General features: G+C 36.9%; 1 protein-coding gene across 8 annotated transcripts in view; it reads right to left on the bottom strand.

Annotated features, from left to right (window-relative positions):
- Nucleotides 1-22,294, bottom strand: part of BCAS3 (BCAS3 microtubule associated cell migration factor) — a 588,867-nt gene that overhangs the window by 246,835 nt on the left and 319,738 nt on the right. For 7 of the 8 annotated variants that reach the window (XM_044248512.1, XM_044248515.1, XM_044248514.1 and 4 more), the window contains 3 exons: nt 20,681-20,781; nt 18,010-18,206; nt 13,076-13,173 (listed from right to left, as the gene is read on the bottom strand). In XM_044248512.1, the coding sequence (XP_044104447.1) occupies nt 13,076-13,173; nt 18,010-18,206; nt 20,681-20,781 (396 nt within the window). Of the gene's footprint in view, nt 1-7,854; nt 8,052-13,075; nt 13,174-18,009; nt 18,207-20,680; nt 20,782-22,294 lie in introns of those variants that run through there. The other variant, XM_044248520.1, reaches the window with a different exon arrangement.

Raw genomic sequence — 22,294 nt, 5'->3', positions numbered from 1 at the left:
TTGGTATTCCCTCCGATCTCAACACGGAGCATTTATAGAATAACTGTGATCTTTCCAATATGCTTAGCACACCAAAGCAAAACCAGTTTAAGACAAGACACCGTGTCTTGCAGGGCTGCCTGGAGCATCAGTACAAGTTATTGAACTGTAATGACATTACCAAAACGGTGGCAATTCTTCAACAAAATATTCTGGTTTAATGGAATTTAGGTCAGATCCTTATACGCTAATATCCTGGGTTCATGTATGAAATGGCTGAGCTTAAAAGGCAGTCCCAAATAACCATACAATGATATGTCAGAAAGTTAGCCTAGTATTGCCAGAACAAAAACAAGTCCATTCCCTAAAGTGGATGTTTGTCAGGCTTGACCATAGATTCCAGAAAGTGGGAATTTACTACAGTGAATGCTTTATAAAGATAACCTTAAAACACAAATTCACATGCCAGCCTAGAAACACAAAACGTAAGTGATTTGAGGGCCATAATTCCTTTATTTTTATTATCTGATGATGTAAAAGCTCTCAAAGATGAGAAACATACTACTTAAACATAATGCTGCTTTTTAAAAATGACATAAAAGATGACTTGAAATACTTTGCCAAATATTCCAACAGATACCCACAGTTTACCAAAGGCTCAAACAAAGAAACAGTGACCATAAACACAAGGGCTAAGTCTAATAAAGGACTCTAAGCCAAGATAACGTTTGCTAAGTTTAAGTGACGTAATGGAGATATAAAGATGTGGCATTATTAAATTTTAATCTGTTTATGGTATATTTAAAGCCTTACGCTTTAAAAAAAAAAATTCGTTTAGTTGACATGTAGTTCAATATTGGTTTCAAGAGTAGAGTTCAGTGGTTCATCATTTACATATAAACCCAGGGCTCATTGTGACAAGTGCCCTCCTTAATCCCTATCACCCATCTATCCTATCACCCACCCACCACCCTGCATCAACCCTGTTTTGTTCTTTATAGTTAGAGTCTCTCATTGTTTCCCCCTCTGTCTCTTTTTCCTGTTCATCTGTTCTGTCAACAATGCAACAAATATTGATTTTCCTCTCTATGGCAAGCACCGCTACCAAGCATGAGAAACATAAAGCCAGCCCTTGTTCTTAAAGAGCCCTCTATTATAAGACATTACCTTCCCCCTCTTTCAAGGCATCCTATCCACAGGGTAATCCAATAATAATGCCAACCAGAGTTATCTTAAGCCAAGCAGTGACAGAGCTATCAGGATCCACATCTCCTGTTAAGTAATTCATGCCTCTTTTTCACTGTTTTTGCAGGCAAATTAATCTCGATCTCAATATACCTAAAAGCATCAGCATAGACAGTGACTTAAGAACTGCTACCAGTCTATCTCCAACTCACTCCTGCCCAGGGATAATCACGGATGTTGTAATATCTGCTTACCCAGCTTCTGTTTTCACCATACGCTTAGCTTCCGGAAAATATCAAACTCAAATGTGTTTTATTTAAAGCTGCACTTCAAATCCAGGTCCTTAGATCAATGAAAAAAAAATTCTCTTTTGGTATTCAAAAATTCACAGTCACAAAACATTAAAGTCACAACTTTTTGCAGGATATTAGGATCCAATCAGAGGCAAGATTTAAACTTCAGCTCCCCAAATCCTGGCAATACAATGTTATAATCCTTTAAGAATACCCTATTCTGTGATTACTATGATAGCCTCTTAAATACTGTGAAGTATAGGAAGAAGGACAAAGCTCCTATTTTTCTTCTCTCCATTCACAACTTAGCCCAAAGTTCTGAATATAAGCATTTTCTGTAACAACAAGCTACCTTTATAACATCCAGATAATTATAGGTTCAGGTCAAGAACTCTGGACCATATTGATTACATCTCTGTGCAATCAGGACCCTCCAGCAGTGTTTGTATTCACGATAACAGGGACAGCTTTTAAGTATCTGTGACACTAAGAATTTTCAGTCCTATCAATGCCAGAAATGGAAAGCCAATGACCAGTCAGGCCTGTCAGTTGTTGCCTGAAGCAATAAGGACAAGCTGGGAATTCATCATACTGGAACTTCATCTGCCAGCTGCATTCACACATTTTCACCACCTGAATAGTTGATTCTCTTCAACTCCCACGTGGCTCATTTCAGCATACAATGTTTTGAAATGAATATTTGATCAGGCAGGGTAAAAAGAGGTTTGGACTTATCTGAGGTGTCACCCTAATGCACTTTAAGTAATTCTAAGTATCAGGAGCTAGGTGTCTGTAGGTCCCATGCTTTGCACATTTCTGAAATGGACCTGTGATCCTAATTAAATATGATTAAATGAGACAAGCCATGTAAAAACACCTAGCAGTATTGGGCACAAAGCTGTTTATCAATAAACATTGGTTCTCTGTTTTTTTACTTCTATCTAAATGGTGAATATCCTGAAAATTCCTCCTAGATCACTGGGAGATGGGGACCTCAGGATGCCAAAGAAATTTAAGAATTACCCTAATTCTGTCAAAATTCTAAACCCTCACCCTAAGAAATACAGAAACATTTAAAATTGCCTCAGGGACATCAAAAGAAAGCTGGGGTGGCAATCCTTATATCAGCTCAATTAGATTTTTAGCCAAAGAGATGAGGAAGGACACTACATCATATTTAAAGGGTCTTTCCAACAAGAAGATCTAACAATTTTAAATATCTTGCCCTAACATGGGAGCAGCCAACTATATAAACCAATTAATAACAAAACCAAAGAAACACATCGACAGTAATACAATAATAGTAGGAGACTTTAACACTCCCCTCACTGAAATGGACAGATTATCCAAGCAAAAGATCAACAAGGAAATAAAGGCCTTACATGACACACTGGACCAGATGGACATCACAGATATATTCAGAACATTCCATTCCAAAGCAACAGAATACACATTCTTCTCTAGTGCACATGGAACATTCTCCAGAATAGATCAGAGCGTGGGTCACAAATCAGGTCTCAACCGGTATCAAAAGACTGGAATCATTCCCTGCATATTTTCAGACCACAACACTCTGAAGCTAGAACTCAATCACAAGAAGAAATTTGGAAATAACCCAAATACATGGAGACTAAAGAGCATCCTACTAAAGAATGAATGGGTCAACCAGGAAATTAAAGAAGAATTGAAAAAATTCATGGAAACAAATGATAAAGAAAACACAACAGTTCAAAATCTGTGGGACACAGCAAAGGCAGTCTTGAGAGGAAAATATATAGTGATACAAGCCTTTCTCAAGAAACAAGAAAGGTCTCAAATACACAACCTAACCCTACACCTAAAAGAGCTGGAGAAAAAACAACAAAGAAAGCCTAAAGCCAGCAGGAGAAGAGAAATAATAAAGATCAGAGCAGAAATCAATGAAATAGAAACAAAAAAAAAACAATAGAACAAATCAATGCAACTAGGAGCTGGTTCTTTGAAAGAATTAATAAGAATGATAAACCCCTGGCCAGACTTATCAAAAAGAAAAGAGAAAGGACCCAAATAAATAAAATCATGAACAAAAGAGGAGAGATCACAACCAATACCAAAGAAATACAAACGATTAAAAGAACATATTATGAGCAACTATATGCCAGCAAATTTGATAATCTGAAAGAAATGGATGCATTCTTAGAGACATATAAACTACCAAAACTGAACCAGGAAGAAATAGAAAACCTGAACAGACCCAGAGCCAGTGAGGAGATTGAAGCAGTCCTCAAAAATCTCCAAACAAACAAGAGCCTAGGGCCAGATGGCTTCCCAGGGGAATTTTACCAAACATTTAAAAAAGAATTAATTCCTATTCTCCTGAAACTGTTCCAAAAAATAGAAATGGAGGGAAAACTTCCAAACTCATTTTATGAGGCCAGTATTACCTTGATCCCAAAACCAGACAAGGATCCCATCAAAAAAAAGAAGTATGGACCAATATCCTTGATGAACACAGATGCAAAAATTCTCACAAAAATGCTAGCCAATAGTACAACAGTAAATTAGCCAGCAGTACATTAAAATTGCCTCAAGATTTCAGGATTTCAATAGTTTGACTCTGATATATCTAGGTATGATTTTCTTTGTTTTTATTCTATGGGGTACACTGAGCTTTTTGAAACTTTGAGAGTTGATATCTTTAACTAATTTTGGAAAATCTTCAGCCTTTCATTTATTTCTTTGCCATTTCCCTCCTTGTCATCCATGTGTAACAATCACACATACATTAGACAATTTAACACTACCCCATACTCCTCACACTGAGTTCTTTTATTTCATTATTTTCTTCTTTTTCCACTTCGGGTTGATAATTTTTTACTTGTTTCTGAGTCTCTGATCCTTTCTTCTCCTGCATCCAGTCAGCTATTGAGCCCATTCAACAAATGATTTTGACTGTATCATAGACATTTTTTTTCTTTTTTTAAAAATTTTATTTATTTATTTGACAGAGACCACAAGTAGGCAGAGAGGCAGGCAGAGAGAGAGGAAGGGAAGCAGGCTCCCTGCTGAGCAGAGAGCCCAATGCGGGGCTCGATCCCAGGACCCGGGATCATAACCTGAGCCGAAAGCAGAGGCTTTGACCCACTGAGCCACCCAGGCGCCCCTCTATTTTTTTTTTTTTTTTTAAATAGGTTCCACACCCAACATGGGGCTTGAACTCATGGCCCTGAGATCAAGAGTTGCAGGCTCTAAGGACTGGGCTGGCCAGGAGCCCCGTATTATAGATATATAGATATATCTATATCTATATATAGATATTTTAATCTTTACTTGAGAGAGAGTGCAGGAGGGAGAGGGAGAGGCAATCTCAAGTAAACTCTGAGCTGAGAGCAGAGCCTTACATGGCACTTGATTTCATGACCCGAAGATCATGACCTGAGCCGAAACCAAGAGTTAACCAGATGCTTAACTGACTGCACCACCCAAGTGTCCTCAACATTGTAAGTAAACTGAATTTGTTTGTTTGGGTTTGTTGCTTTCTTTTTTTTTTTTTTTTTAAGATTTTATTTATTTATTTGACAGAGATCACAAGTAGGCAGAGAGGCAGGTAGAGAGACAGAGGGAGGCAGGCTCCCTGGTGAGCAGAGAGCCCGATATGGGGCTTGATCTCAGGACCCTGGGATCATGACCTGAGCCAAAGGCAGAGGCTTTAACCCACTGAGCCACCCAGGTGCCCCGTTTGGGTGTTTTGTTTTTTTTTTTTAAACTATGAGTGAATACCTTCAGCTACAAGCGTAGTTTGGTGCCCCTGCTTTTATTATGCTAAGACACCATCAGTTTTATCTACCATTGCTTATGCACCATCTGGACTTAATGTCAATGCAGTATAAAAAAGGAGAGGCAAATAATGACTTCACATTACTATAAAAATAGTTTTCACACACAGACCCCTTCAAAGTGTCCTGTGGACTTTCAGAGATCAGTGGACCACACCATGAATTACACATATACATATGTATACATATGTAAAAATATACACATGTGTTTGGAAATGCAAAGAACCTAGAATAGCCAAGATATACATGAAAAACAAAAGTGAAGGCATTAGACTGCTAGATCTCAAAACTGACTAAAAAGCTACAGTAATTAAAACAGTATGGTAGTGGTGTAAAGACAGAAAAACGCACACACATATATCAATGGAACAGAATAGAGAATCCAGGAAAAATACATTTTTTAAAAAGGCATCAATGAAATTCTTTGGAAGAAAAGTTTATCTTTTTGATAAAGAGTGCCAGAGGAAATTGCATGGAAGAAACTAAACCTTGATCCTTTTCTCATAGCGTAATAAAAAATAATTTGAAAGGGACCATATAGGGGTGCCTGGGTGGCTCAGTGGGTTAAGGCCTCTGCCTTAGGCTTGGATCATGATCCCAGGATCGTGGGATCAAGCCCCGCATCCGGCTCTCTGCTCAGCAGGGAGCCTGCTTCCTCCTCTCTCTCTCTCTCTCTGCCTGCCTCTCTGCCTACTTGTGATCTCTGTCTGTCAAATAAATAAATAAATAATCTTAAAAAAAAAAAAAAAAAAAAAGAAAAGAAAAGAAAGGGACCATATACCTAAATGCAGAGGCCAGAACTACACAATGACTAGAGAAAAGCATCACTTCAAGACTGGGTGAAATGGCAAAAAATTTTGCACAAAACACAAAACACAAAAGGAAGAGCAATAAAACTGGACTTCTGGCTGTCAAAAAATACCAATAAGAAAGTGAAAAGGCAATACATTGAAAGGAAATATTTGTCAAATATCTGACAAAAGGCCTACATCCAAAATATTTAAAGAATTTGAATTCAATAAGATAACAAGCCAAATAAAAGTTCGTGAGAGGCTTCACAACTACATTACAAATGAAGATAATCAACTGGCCAGTAAATACATTCAAGGGGCCCAATATCAGTATTCATCAAAGAAAAGCAAACTAAAACTATAGTTTACATTTACAAGAATGGATAACACATTGCTAAGAATGAAAAATGGTATAGTTGTCTCAGGATACCTTCTTGGAGGTTCCTAATAAAGGTAAACAAGAGCCTGCTTTGTGATCCAGCAATTCCAGGCCCAGGTATATGCTTAAAATTTATGATTTCACATGTAAAAAAAAATGCGTATATGATAAAAAAAGATTTGTACAGGAAAGTTTATAGCAGCTTTATTCATAAAAAGCTAAAAGCTGAAAACAATAGGGCAATGGATATATAAACTGTGTTATGTTTATATTATATTGCAATGTAAAAAAATGAATTAGTGTCACAGGTAAGATGTGGATGAATCTCAAAAACATTAAGTTAAATAAAAGAAGCCGATGCAAAAGAGTATCTATAAGATAATTTCATTTACATGAAGTTCAATATAGACAAAACTAATTTATGATGATAAAAGTCATAGTGATAATCTCTAGGTCAAAGGTAGTATATTGACTGGAAGGGGCATGAAGGAACTTTCTGGGATGATGGAAGTAACCTCATTTGTTCTGAGTAGTGATACATACAGGTATAAAAATACATCAAGTTGTATGATTAAGACATGCACATTTCTGCTATATGTAAATTATACCCTCCCTAACTTAAAAAAATTCTTCAAAAGTGATCCAAAGTACACACTGATAGATTTTTCAACCTGGAAGGAGCTTTGGAAATAATCTACTTCAATTCCTTCATTTCTTATGGGAAGAAAGTCTTGGGTTTCAAAGCAATTTACCAAAAAGGCAATTACAGGCAGAGTTAAGACTAGAACCAAAGATTTGTTAAGTTACTATTCTATTCGTTCCACTACACCAACTTTTCAAAACAAGACTTTCTCCGGGAACAATTATTTTCACTTTGATTATTTGCTTTAGCTTTTCTCTGACAGTTTTCAACAATATCCAGGGGACTATCATGAGCTCTGGTTCCGACTAGTTGCCCGGGTGAGGTCCCAAGCTGCTTTTTAATTGCTCACTGGGCTTATATATTCAATGGGGAGAGACCCTTTTGTTTCTTTCTAAGTTTATAGATGGCACCTATAAGCATAAGCCTCGGACACAATTTAAAATAGTGTGGTACTAACAGTTTGACACGAATGTCACTAAGACAAATGGAATTCCCGGTTCAGACTTAAACAAATTCTAATACTGCCCCCAATATTGTCCCTCTGCCACTACGGTCTCAAGCAACAGACTGCATAAACAGTCTGGCCTTGTATTAAAGATGTAGTAATAAAGATACAAAAAAGAGAAGTTGGGTCTTTTGGCCAAAAAACGCCTTGTAAATATATGGTACCCCAGTGTATCAACAGTGGGGAGAATTCCATCAATTCCTTCTCAAAACGCTTAGGAAAAACTTAAAGCCATGTCAAGGACTTGGTGCTTGCAATAGAGAAAGCAAAGACGAGGTTTTAGTTGACACAAAGATTTATTCAAAGAAGCAATGTGTCATCAGAAAAAAAGCTTTCCCAACAGCTTCTTCTACTTCTCTTTATAGTTTCTTCATCTTCAAGTGGGGCAATCTTTTTTTTTTCTTAATTGTGCTGAGCTAAAATTTTCCACATTGTTAACTTGAATTTCATCTTCTAACATCCTACAAATATTAAAAAGAAGAATGAGAGGAATATTTAAATCAGAAGGAGAGGGATGAGGCCGATCACCTTCCTCATGGACAAAAAATTTTTGATTCTATACAGACAAGTAGGTGTTCATCAGATTAGAGTTGAAATAATGTATAAACTTTCTCCCTTCTAATAAAAAAAAAAGCCAATCTTAACATCTGAGTTTGAATATTTGTTAACTGTTTCAAGGATAAATAGTGTCAAAGTAAACTTACTGACCTCCTTTTACCCCTCTGAGGGACTGTTCACAGGTCACGACTAAGCCTTCTTTTAATTTCGCCCTCATCCATAATCCTCTTACTGATCCCACATAGGCTTTGAATACTCAAGGTACAAGTATGCCTGGGCTTTTCGTCACCTTATAATCACAGAGAGTATCTGGGAGTCTACTAAATGAAAACCACATCATGTATGCAAAGAAATATGTCAAAATTTCTAAAGAACTTGATTATCTTTCATATCTGAGAATTATTTTAAGAAATAACGAACACATCTCTGCCCAAAAAAGTAAAATGATTTTTTTGCACTGGGAACCTTAAATTCTTTCTATAGATGCAGAGAAGACCAGATAGGTAGGAAATAACACCTATTGAAAGTTTTGGCGAAATGTTCAAGGCCATGATTTCAATGTCATGGTTTTGTCATTCAACTCTAGTTTTTGAAATCATGGCGTTAAGTAGCCTCACCACTGGATGACTAAATGGTGTTTCTTACAAATCTCTTTGCTTCTTACCACCAGCATCTCTTGTGTCTTCGATGGCTTTAAGACACAGTAACTAAGTCTTTCTGCCTCAGATTGGAATGACAACTGTAGATACAGTGAAATATAATCCTTTGGAATATTCTTCCCTCAGCACTTCACAAAAATCTCTGTAAAATAAAAGCATGCCTCTATATGAACATCCCTCCAGCAGAGATTTGACTTAAATAAGCTCCTTGTTGCCTACGCAATCGTACTTCTCAAATAAGTATTGTTTTGTTTTTTTAAATGTCCGATGCACCAAATGCTAAGTACGTAAAGCAGGCATAAATGATCATTATAATATCAGTCAAAGCAGGCATAAATGAATCATTATAAAATCAACTGAATCAAACCAATTTGCATTTTTAAGTGTCTCATTTTCTTCAGTAAACAAATATTTTGATAGTGGGAAAAACTGGGTGCCGAAAAAGTATCTTATGGATTAATGAATTTCTTAGAAATTATTTAGATTTCTTTAATTGTACAACAAAAATAATATTTCTCTTGAGTCCAGAACTCTGTCCCTACTTATAGAAAAGTAACACTAATTCCTGATTTATCAAAACCTGCTCTAAAGTATAAGAACTCATTATACTTAACTGTCTCAATTTTCCTTCTCCTACTATCATCTTCCATAGGAATGTACATAAATGATGCCCCCACCACTTCCAATAATGTTTTTTCTACACAATGTTTATTTCTGTAGAGTTGGACAAAGGTGTCTGCTTTCACATGAGCCAGGAATAAATCTGTCTTTCAATCTCAGATGCTTTGAGTTCTTTATTGGTAAACATCAACTGCTATAGTAAAGCCACAAACAAAGAGAAACAAACTTAGGATGAACTAGATTTTTCTAGGCTTTCTGTCTGGGTGACTCCAAAGCCACTTGAGAGTTGTTATTAAGTTACCCAACAGGTACAGCCCACAAGTCTGGAACAAGAGGATCAGTCACCGAGGTGGGAAACAAAGTCTGAATGAGGCATGGACAGCTATCTTTCTACTTTCTTTTCAGAGGTCCTACACCTTTATCAAAAGGACACATGTTATAAAGAACAAACAATGAGAAGAAATTCTCAGATACCTAACCAAAAGGAATGTACAGAGAAAAAAAGTCCTTTGTCTAGAAATGTTATCTATGATTCAAAGACACAGATGTTAATGAAAAATGGAATGGTTCCTTCAAACCTCCTTTATTCTGGGTAACCTAGAAATAAGGGTAAAATTCTATAAAGTATCCTTCTAGAATGGTCTTCTCTTTAAGTCCAGAAGGGAACATCTCATAATTACCTAAACTCAAAATTTTAAGTAGGATAGTACCCTTTTGAATCAACAAAGGTCAAATGTTACAGGAATGACATATCCTTAGGAAGCAGTTACAAATATTTATACAGGGACAGTAAGAAGCTGGTTCATTGACTTCTAAAGGCATAGAATTTATGCCATGCCTAAATCACTGAAGTTAAGAAAAACATAACGTAATTTAGGGAACGTTCTTCTTTGTGAACGAGTGAAGAAAAGACATACTAGATGATCAAGAAATTATAAAAACAAAATTTCTTAGCTTTCAGTTTCAATAGAATAACACTGCCAGATAAATATATAGATATCTAAAACATAACAGGCTGGCCCAAGGCATAAAAATAAAATACTTTCATTCTGAAGTCTGTTACAACTGTCAAAAGATTTAATCATATCACATTAAATTTCTAAATTCTATGCCTCTGAAAAGCAATTAAATGAAAACTAATTAAGCCACCACTAGTTTAGACAGAGAATGAGCTGTCACTGGAAATAGAAGGACAGTTATAAAAGGTGCCATAGGAACAATTAAAAAGGCAATACATTTAGTTGTATAAATTGCATGAAGGTAAAACAAAGCAGTGAAGCCCAGTAAGAGGAGGTGCTGCAGCAGTCATATCACCAAGTAAAAGTAATCAAAACTCCAAAAAAGCATCTTCAGCATATGTAGCTAACTCCGATGCACAGGTCATAATCAGACAAGCACTTCCTGGTTCATGAGCACTTGTACAAATTTATTAGACTCCTTTAATAGAAGAACCTGAAGCAGAATTTTCCCATTAACTTCCTTTTATAAAGAACCCAAACCATTTAGTCTCTCAGCTTCCTAACTTAGCAAAAGAAAAGTAAGTCTGTTAGAACAGTGGTCCTATTAGATAAAGTAGATTAAGCTTCCCCAACAAAACATTATTCACTCACTTAAAAAAATGTGTTGAACAAAAGGGATCCAAACCATTTGAGAAGTAGAGAATTATTATTTCATAACAATCCAATTCCTCATCTATGGGGTTTCTTTAGCTCAAAGTTAGAGAAAGCAGCACACACATTTCACTGCTCTGTCTCAGAAAGGAATTCTGGCTTTCTGGAATGAAAATAGGCTTAGAAAAATAACAACAGAGCTTAGTCACCAAGAAGTCCTTTCTCTACTCAAAAGATTAGTACTTTCGGGCAGAAGCTCACAGCTGTAGAACAATATCCTAGAATCTCCTACACTGTGTCTCTGCTGCAAATATAAGTAAATCAAGGGCAAAGATCTAGTTCCTTTTTCAAACATGAGTTGAAAAATTCTTCTCACGGCAGATTTAAATCAAAAGATGGTTGCCAAGAGCTCACTGAAATTCCTATCCATGGCAGGAGATGGAACCTTATTACAAAGAGCTAAAACTGAGATAGTGCTACATGATAAATATGTAGTATTACCTCAGAGCAGAGTGCCGAGTACAGCAACTTCTCATAACACTAGTAACTGCTTTAGTGACATGTATTTCACTTGCCTGGGAGTCACTTGACTCGAACATTCACACTATGGCAGTCTGAGAATGTTGAAACCCCCCAACAAAGGCTACTACTGTAATCCTGAATCAAAAACTTCAGGTTACAATACAGCGCTGCCAGGATTCATGACGGTTAAATGATAATTCCAGATGAGCGGAATCTGTTAGCATTCTCAGACTGAAACTATCAAAAAGATATATTGTTTAAGTTGCCCATCTCAATATTTCATTCAATTCAGGGGAGCAAAAATAGAGACTTCACACATTTCTGTGCTTGTTTCCAGGGGACGAACCATGGTTGCCGAGAGAACGCAGAGGGGCAAGTATGAGCTCTCTGAAGTAAGAGTCTACATTAAAAATGAAGGCACAGCCCTGGATATGGATAGCTAAATCAGACACAAGGTACAATCCACTGACCAAAAGAATCAGAAAGCTAAGAAAACGTACAAAACCATTCAGCTTTCAAAACTTCCAAATACATCCAGACACAGAATCAGAAACAGAAGCTTTAGTCTTTTAAAAGTGACCTTCACAAATCAGTTCTGTGTTTGTTTCCATTTTCTTTCACAGTTTAAGCCTCAATCAAATCAGCAGTCTCCAGGGATTTTGAAATTGCTATAGATTAAAATCCTCTCTGACTCAACTGTTTGGCTAATGCCGAGTATTTAATAATTCTACTCATAAGAGACGTTTTCTTGATGAAACCCTGCTGTATGCTTTCTTCAGATGCTCTGCAGCTGCATCAAAAGAGAAAGCATCACTGTCCTTATTTTGTCAATACATTTAGAGATGAAAAAATGTATTGTCATAAACAGGTCTGTTATTTGGCAGATGCAGCAGAAAACAGTTTGACAATACTAATGCAGCAACTATCACCTACAGAGGCAAAGATCTACTCCCAGGTACTAATGATACATATCCATGGCTTGGCTCCAAGGAGAGGAGGTTAATAACTGTGATAGATAGACTAAAAGTTAAGTTAATGAATTTCTAAACTTTATGCTTTCAATAATAAAACCATTTAAGCTACAGCATTTGGACTCTCTACTTCCACAGATCAGACCCTTTGATACTCAACAGGTTGAGTAAATTGAATCCATATATTGTATTTACGTTCTCTGTCAAGGTTGCTTCTCCACATTTGAGAGATCAAAGGCAAAACAGTCATCAACCCTGTAGCCTTCAATACTGTGTTCATTACATTTAATCAAGTGCCAACCCCACCGCATCATTCACCAACCTTAACAATACTTAAATGCATGGCATTGTTTAGCAACAAATGTAGGCACAGTATTGTTTTAACGAACACACACGTGTATACATGCACAACATGCACGCACGTCCCAAAACAAACAAACACACAAAAAGAGGAAGGCAAAAAATCTCATTCTCTCCATTGTGCAGGAAAAGAAATTTAAAATGCGCACAACTATCAGGCACACATTTTGGAGGTGGTTTCTACCTGAGGCAGCATCAATCACGGTGGAAATTCCCCTTCGATCAGAGACTGGACGGGATGACCCTGGCATGCTGACTGGGTCAGAGCGGACCGGCTGGATCCTGTAAGGCAATTTAATTTAATTCACATATGTTACCGGCATCAAAACTGCCGCGTGCTGCAACAGACCTTAAATCAGGAATGCTGGAATAGGCCAATCCATTAAAGAAGCATTCATTCTAAAACGAGACAAAAAGGGGAACCGCAGTCCCTAACTCTTGCACAAATCTAATGCACTGCAAATATTTCCTACACTCTGGACCTCTTCTCCTCTTTGTAATTTACTCAATAGATTTTAAGAGGTTGAAAAATTGACATTAACTGAAAGGGATAAATTTAGTAGGATGGGAATGGAAACAAAATACTTTATACCAAAACCCATGAAATTCCCAAGGGACAAATCTGAAGAGTTTTGATACTTTTCAAATTCATGAATAGCACCATACCTCATAACACCCGCCATAAAAGGCAGCATATATTAGATTCGAAATTTTGAGGAACTCCCTTACAATCCTGAGTGAAAGTTACTTTATGTATGATAAGAAGCATAGGAAAACAAAGCTGTGTTGGAATGTGATGGCCACAGGTTTAGCTAAAATCACTATTATCTGAGTTACCACCATAAAATTATCAATTAGCATGTAAGAATCAATTAGAGTATCAGCAAAACTGCAGTATACTACATATAATTTCAGGTTGCTTAGGAATGATAAATCTATAGATGCCAAGAGTCGCTTTCCAGCTGTATTAGATAAATACTATTAAGATTAAAAAATTGGTATGATTAGAAGATCTGAGACCCACACGCAACTTAGAATAAAAACCTGTTATAGCAATATAAGCATGCATTTTCAGTAACTCATTCATCCAATGACTATCTGCTGAATATTAAACATGTGTCAGTATTATTCTAGGGGCAGGCAGAAATAAAACATGAACTAGAAGGTCTATGTGTGGATATGTGGTCTAGCACATGACTGATGCAAAAGTAAAGTGTGAAAATGAGTGAAATAGGCAATAAGAGCTCAGAATGAGAAAATGGAGTAATGAATACATGGTCCACAGCAGACTTAAAGATCTTGTGGAGGTGGAACAAGAATTGGATGTGGACACAGTCATAGGCTATGTATATATGCAGAGGAGCAAGAAGCACTCCTTCAGCATAGAATGAGAACAAACAGACCCTTGGATTGGTAACTAAGCATGACAAACTCAGGGCAGCTTAAGGAGCTTGATTTGGCGGAAGCACAGAGTTTCCAGTGGATCCCGGTGGAAGATAAGGGGTTGATAAATGCCATGGGACAGATTATAGAAGTCTGAAATGCCAATGAACAGACTACAGAAAAAGAAGACTTCCTACATGCACGGTTTAAATGTTTGTGTATTTGTTTTGTGAGAAAAGTACTGAGAACAAAGACTGGTTGCTGCCATTGCAGACAGCAGGTACCACCTAACCTTTGTTCTACCCTAGCTGATTGCTATACCAGTCACGGTAATCCTATCAGCTCATGGCAGCAATTAATCAGCTCCATGATGGGCAGGCCTAAGCAAATTTGGGCCTGTGAGAAAAGAGGAGCCATTTATTTGAAATGTCTGGAAAAAATGTTTTCTGGTTCTTAACAGAAATAAGAAAATACATAGTTAGATATGGTCAGTTCATCCAAAGAAAAGCCCCTTCCTGGTCTAAACAACGTAAGTGGGTTAATAAATTTCCCATCATTAATTCAATTTATATCCGGTTTTCTGAATAATCGAGTTGTAGGTGGGGTAAAACAAGGCTGGCCATGAATTGATGTGTTGAAGCAGATACATGGGGGCTTATTCTATTATTTTCTTTAGTTTTAATTATGTTTATATATGTTCAAAATTTTTCCATCATAAAAATGACAAAAATAAAAACAAACTGGTAGAGGTGATAGAAATGTTCTGGAACTGGATAGTGCGGATACTGTCCAACATGAGAATATACTAAAAACTGCTAAATTATACCATGAATTTTGTTATGTGAATTATGTATCACTTAAAATAACATAAATGAGGTCTGAGGATCAAATGTATAACACGATGACTGTAGTTGATAACACTATATTATATAACCGAAATTTGATATAAGTAAAACTTTAGATGGCCTCACTAAAATAATCATAACACATATATACTAAATATGTGAGCTGATGGATGTGTTAAGTAACTAGATGAAAAAAATAAAACAATAAAGTAAAAGGAGCTAATCTTGAGTAGAAAACTAGACTTTGTATCTTAGCTTCTTTTACATGATCTATTTCTCAGATCTAAAAATAAATATTTCATTGACCTTTTTTTAGTTTACCTCCTGGCTCCAAGTAAGGAGCTGCCATGAGTTTAAGCTAACCCTTGGTTCCCTTCTGGACATGACAGTCAACTCTATACCTGCCTGCTCCCCACTTAGGGTAGGATATAGGGAGGTTGACTGTCACAGCATCACATCATTCTTAGTGCTGTCTTGTGGAGTACAGGAAAGGTACCAGGTGTAAAGAGTCGGCCGAATAAAAAACATCTAATAAATCTTTTACAATTTGAAGGAGAATATAAGGATAACAGCCATACTGCCATTGTACATGCAGAAGAAATAGAGATGAAGCGCTCAGAGCAACAGGAAACAGGAATGGGAAGAATATAAATACTTGGATTTCTAATTGAATGCTAGGCCGGAAATGGTACTAAAGAGGCCACTTATAATTCAAATTATGTAAGTCAAATCTGAATTTCCCATCAAAACTGTGTTCTAATGGAAGTTAAGGTTTTAACCAAGGGCCCATATGCTCAGATTTTTAAATATAAATTATAAGAGCAATCAAAAGAAATGTATAAGAAATGTATAAGATAAAGTATCTAAAGTTTAGATTTATCCAATCAACAGGACCATAACTGGGGCGCCTGGGTGGCTCAGTCAGTTAAGCATCTGACTCTTGGTCTCAGCTCAGGTCTTGATCTTGGGGTCCTGAGTTCAGGCCCTGTGCTGGCTGTGGAGTCTATTTAAAAAACAAAAACAAAAACAAAACAGGACAAAATTCTAATCTAATACATACAGCTTAAAATCATTTAAATGACAAATACTGGGAGTGCTTTAGTGTAAGAAAAAGGAAAGCCCCTGAGGAAAATTGTAGAAAGAATTTAGGACAGGGGCTGGCTAAAGATGCATGTTAGAGAGCTCTTAGGTGAAGGGCTATGTTTGAAGTAAAGAGTCATGAAGCAAGCTGGAGGTTACAAAGCAAAGGAACAGAGCTGCATATATAAAAAGCTAGAGATATCCTCCAAAGAAAAGGGACAAGTGCTTATTATAGTACCAGGTGACAGTCATCAGAGAAAAAAAAGGATCTGTGAATAGTTCAATAAAAAGAATAAACACAGTTTTATGGGTTGTCTATTTAAAATGCCTTATTATTAACATTTGAGTATTCAAATGATTTATAAACATGAATGACTACACACTGAATCATTAAATTGAAGGCTGACAGCTTCCTGAAAATGGACAATCTATAGCAGATTACGTTTGACAGTTAGTACCAGTGAAAATGGGTTTAGCATTCAGTATTGACACTATTGCCCACCATCTTTTTTTTTTTTTTTTTAAGATTTTATTCATTTATTTGACAGAGAGAGATCACAAGCAGGCAGAGAGGGAGGGAGAGAGAGAGAGAAGGAAGCAGGCTCCCGGCTGAGCAGAGAGCCCGACGCGGGGCTCGATCCCACGACCCTGGGATCATGACCTGAGCCGAAGGCAGCGGCTTAACCCACTGAGCCACCCAGGCGCCCCTTGCCTAACATCTTGAGGGAAAATTTCCAATTCTGAAATTTTCTGCTAGGTTTAAAAAAAAAAAAAAGCAAAAATGTATGTATGGAAGAAAGAAATAAAGTACAAACAAACAAAAAATTAAGACACTGAAAAAGATATTATAGGAGACATGTTTCCATTATGACAATTACTTTTATTTTTAAAGGACCTGAGATCAGGAGTCTCATGCTCTACTGACTAAGCCAGTCAGGCACTCAATGAATTACTCTTAAGGAAGAAACATTAGGCCTCATCTACAACAGCTTTTGCATTGTTAGACAAACAGATACCGACAAAGAGATATATAAAAATGTATTTCCAATATATAACTGGGACACATTTTTCATAATTTTTAAAGGAAAAGGTCTATTTTATATTCAAGTAAGATACATTACAGAACTTTTTGTAAGAGAAGACAAGGTAAGGGAGATTACATTGCCTTAGACTGAGCCCTTTATTGTTGAATCAGAATGTGTCAGGTCTGGATAGAACAAATTAAACTGGTAGGCAAACCTGAGACTACAAAAGTCAAAAAGTTCTCAGTTGCTTTAGAAAAAAAATCTTTAATAATAAAAAGCATACTTCATAAACCTTATACCGTGATTCTTACAAGTGAGGGCCAGAGCACGTATATGATGAATAAATGTGTGTGTGTGTGTGTGTGTGTGTGTGTATTAAACTATAAGGGAATTTATATCAATTATTTCTCATCCAAAAACTTTTTAAAACCTAAAAGAAGGAATAAGTAGGATTTAGATGAAGTTAGTTGAAAGATGAAGATCAGGAAGGGAAGGTACCCTCAGACTTTAAGCAGTTAGAAATATGAGGAAGACAACATAAAATGAGATTTTTTTTTTAATGCACTGAATATTAGATTTAGGGAAATACAATCTGAAACACAAATATTTATTGAATGTAAGGAGATCCCACATAAGATCCCCAGCAATAATAATGAATCATAAGCTACAGTGGATGTATTTTGTACCACAAAACTGTGTCGAAAAGGAAAACGTCAATATTACCTAGGATGCTCATTAAAAATGAATATATTAATCCAGTCAAATTACTCCTTAGTTCTTCTTACCTGAGACTGTTGAGATCAAGATCATCTGTGTCAAAATCCAAAAGGGGCTGTGGAGTATCACTTGGACCATGAGACTGCAACACAGATGAACTGGATGATATGACTGTGGTTTGGCCTGAGGGATGGATGGTTTTGAACTGGAACTGTGGACCCATCCACAGACGTCTGTGGGGTCCAGTGTGCGTTACAATTTCTACCTGGAACAGATTACAAATCATGACTTAAATGTCTTATGACATCCTTTTAAGAGCCTATCTGGATCTTCCCATTCTGCCTCCAAACACCCTCCACGCCCTTCTTAACCCAGTGGGAGAGGTACAAGGCATTCACATTCCAAAGGCAATGGTAATCACAGCCTATATACTCATTCTCTACATCCCTCTACTGGTTTTTACCAAAATAAATAAAAAATTCATTTTGTGTGTGTGTATGTGTATTTATATGGGTGTGAGCATGCACACGCACACACACAAACACACGTTCCACAGTAATACAACACAAAAGTCAAAGAGTAAAAGAACCAGTTGCCTGCCTCTCATATAACTAAGACCAATTCCCTAGGGACTACCTTCTTCATTCATTCATTCTAGACAGTACTTACCACTTACTACACCTATCAATCCACAGAGTAAAAGTAATTCCTTCACTGACGATCAAGCTCATGACAAACTAGAAGCTGTTCTTGAACTATCCAAGGAAAAGAAAAGGTCTGAAATAATTTTCAACACCCAAAGCCATTTTCTTTCCGTAATTAAATATTGGAATATTTACTATGCTACCCTCAAATCCCCCCAAATCAACTTTTAAATGAAGAGAGTAGTATATACTTTCTCTCAGACTAGATTTGTCTTCAAAACACCATTATTTAATTAGAATGTTTCCTCCACTACCATAAACACTGACAAAGGCATTGTTAAGCGCTATGAAACAGTAATACTGTTTGTGAATTTCATGCTCTATGGAGGGGACAGGGAATGGTGCCAATATTAAAGACTTTAGAGAAAAAGCAGAGTGTAGAAGATACAGAGTAAAACCTGAAGATAAACATATCATACGATTTTATAAGTGAGCAACTAGAAGAAGAGACTAAATATGCAAACGTTTGGTGAAAGACTACCTCTTCAAGTCTTTAATTGCTACATCTGTGTCTGTATATACACTTTATGGAACTGACTTCCCATGTGCCATAGTTTTGCCCTGAGTTCTTTCATATATAATCACATTTCTCTGATAGCAGTGATTAATTCCTAACAAAACATAACTGAAAAGGTTCACAGAGTGCAGCTCTGTGTTTGGTAAGTCCTAAAGGGCAGAAGCATCACAGTCTTGGAACAATATTCTCATTCCCACTAATCACAGGGCGAAAAACACTCAGATTTAGGACAGCAATTTCTGATTCAAGTAGTTGTATTCTGCAATGTAAATTAGGCCACAGATAAAGCATTCTGTGTATTTTAAGCTCAAAACCATCCGTGTCACAGAGCCGAGAGGTAAACAGATGCCTATGCAATTTCACTGAGGCGATGGCCAGATGTTCCTATTCACTCTTCTGTTGTGTGCAGTACAAACATATTGTATATACTTTCACACTGACAGCACACATTACCCCTTTTTCTAATTAAAAAGTTGAAGTGAAGGACAGTGGTTTCTTTGCCAGTATTTTTGTTGTTGTTGTTGTTTTTTACTTTACTGTGGTATTCTCAAGACAGGAGGCACCTCCATATACCAGGAACCGAAGCACCGGCCCTCCTTCAAGAGGCTTCCTACAAGTACTTCAGGCAATGAAATGTATGTTACCTAGAAACAATGTGGATGCTCTGGCTTCCAGATTCCTTTTAGTTTTTCAGGCTACCCTCCCTGAGAAAGCAGTGAAACTGCAAGGCCTCCATGAGGCACCTGTCTGATGACAAGCTGCTTGGATTGGTAATCTGAGACAGGTCATTAACTTCACCAAATGATGTCAGACTTGAGGCAGACATAACAGCATTTGTAATGAAGTCACTCGTAATCTCATCATTTTGAAATCTGCCCAAGTATCTTTTATTTCAAAGCCCTTGAGATGAAGACGGCTTCACCTGGCAAGGGGAAGAAGGGTCAGCTGGAGCGGTCACAGGATGGGCTTACAGTCCAGTACAGGCAGCAGTCCAGGAGCCGAGGGAAGGAACCCAGCTGGGCACAAACAGGACGTGTGCAGATTAGAAGGCTGACCTTTTCTAATCAGAGTATAGGTCTAATCTTCAGAAAATGTTGGCTCCACAAAACATAGCCAACACATTGTTGAATGGCTTCACGGTTTCAACAAGACCAATTCTCATTTTAATCTAAATAGTCCATCTAAAACCCAAGGTTCTAAGGGATATCAATGGCTTGTCTGAAAGCTATGCATACTTTATACCCTCTGTATGAAAGCTAATGTACACACACACACACACACACACGTATATAATACATATAAAATATATGTATATGTATCCTTGCAGCAGTAGTTATAAGAAATTCTTAATATGGAAAGACATCTGATTAATTCTTGATGATCCCACAAAGAGTTCCTAATTCTTCCCATTCTCCTCTAAGGAAAATAATTTTTAAGTTTTCAGAATTCAAGCATAAACACAGACAATGGATATCTGTTTTCTTTCACTTTAACAGGCCAAACATTTTAGAGTTTTACCTGAGAAAGCCATTCTTCATCTTCCTGTCCACTATGGTCAGAAGCTAAACTGTCATAGGACCCATGCCGAGTAATGGGCCCCGGACTTCCAGGGGGAACCACTGTAGGAGAAAGAAAATATATTTAAGCAATTTTAACTCACGCAGTGGAAAAAATCATGTGGCCGCAACCATCCTGGTTACTGTGTTAATTTTTAAGATAAAATAGGACATTTAATGCACAAAGCCAATTCAAATAATTGATGAATAAGAAAGACTGAATTTCTTAGGAATAAGAAAGATTTCCAATGAAGAGTACACTTTCAAAAGTATCTACAGGAATTTCGTCATGACAGGTATCAGTGTAAACGAAATAACAACCAACTGCACCTTAGCAGCATGAGTACATTAAGGAGCAGTGACAATTCCATCACATGTGCTCAGGACTCAGGACATTTCAGTCACCTCCAATTAACAAAGAAATGAATCTGATGAAGTTCCTATAATTTGGGAAGGAATTTATAAAACAAACATCGATATTCTTTAAGAGCCTATTTAGTAGTTTCATATAAATAAAAGGCATAAATATGCATTTTTAACTTAAAAAAACTTCCTGAAACATTTCATTCATCCAAAGAAATATTTCATTTTCTTGGATACTTCAGTAGTTTCCCCAATTCTTAGGTGGTAGAATACAGTTACAAAATACCAACAAAACAAAACAACCCCCCCCAAAAAAACAACAAAGAGCCTATTTTCTCATACAAAGAAGAACCTTTGCTTAGTCAAAGTAATAAAATTATTTAACATTTATTGAATTCCTACTATAAAACAAATATTACCCCAATAAAAACTTAGCTTTTCTTTTTAAAGTCCCATGGTATTTATTCACTTATTTATATTATAAAATAGACTTTATTTTTTGGATTTCTTTAAAGATTTCATTTATTTGAGAGGGAATGAAAGAGAGAATGCTGAGGGAGAGAGTACAAAGAAGCAGACTCCCCACTAAGCAGAGAGCCTGACATGGAGCTTGATCCCAGGATCCTGAGATTATGATCTGAGCCAAAGGCAGATGCTTAACAGAGTGAGCCACCCAGGCGTCCCAATTTTTTTGAATACTTTTCAGTTAACAGCAAAACTGAGCAGAGGACACACTGATTTCTCATATACTCTCTGCCTCCATCTATGATTTTAATACTAAAAGTAATAAAGCAGTGAAGTACTGGGGGAAGTAGGAAAAAAAGGGGAAAAAAGAGGAAGAAAAGTATGTGAGTACTAAAAAAAGAAGAAGAAATAGAAAAGAATGAGAAACCGACAATTATCTTATAATTTCCATCACCCAGAGGTTTGTGTGTATGCATCTACATGTGCTAATTTGTTAGGCTACATTGCTAAAAATGAAAGAAAAGGATATGAACATATTTAATAACTCTTTTTTTTTTAAAGACTTTACTTATTTATTTGACAGACAGAGATCACAAGTAGGCAGAAAGGCAGGCAGAGAGAGAGGGGGAGGCTCCCCGCTGCGCAGAGAGCCTGATGCGGGACTCGATCCCAGGACCCTGAGATCATGACCTGAGCTGAAGGCAGAGGCTTAAGCCACTGAGCCACCCAAGTTCCCCCTATTTAACTC

This window comes from Neovison vison, chromosome 5 (assembly GCF_020171115.1).
Source record: "Neovison vison isolate M4711 chromosome 5, ASM_NN_V1, whole genome shotgun sequence".
NCBI lineage: Eukaryota > Metazoa > Chordata > Mammalia > Carnivora > Mustelidae > Neogale > Neogale vison.
Note: the sequence above shows the minus strand (reverse complement) of the source record. Positions and strands in the feature narration are given on the sequence as shown.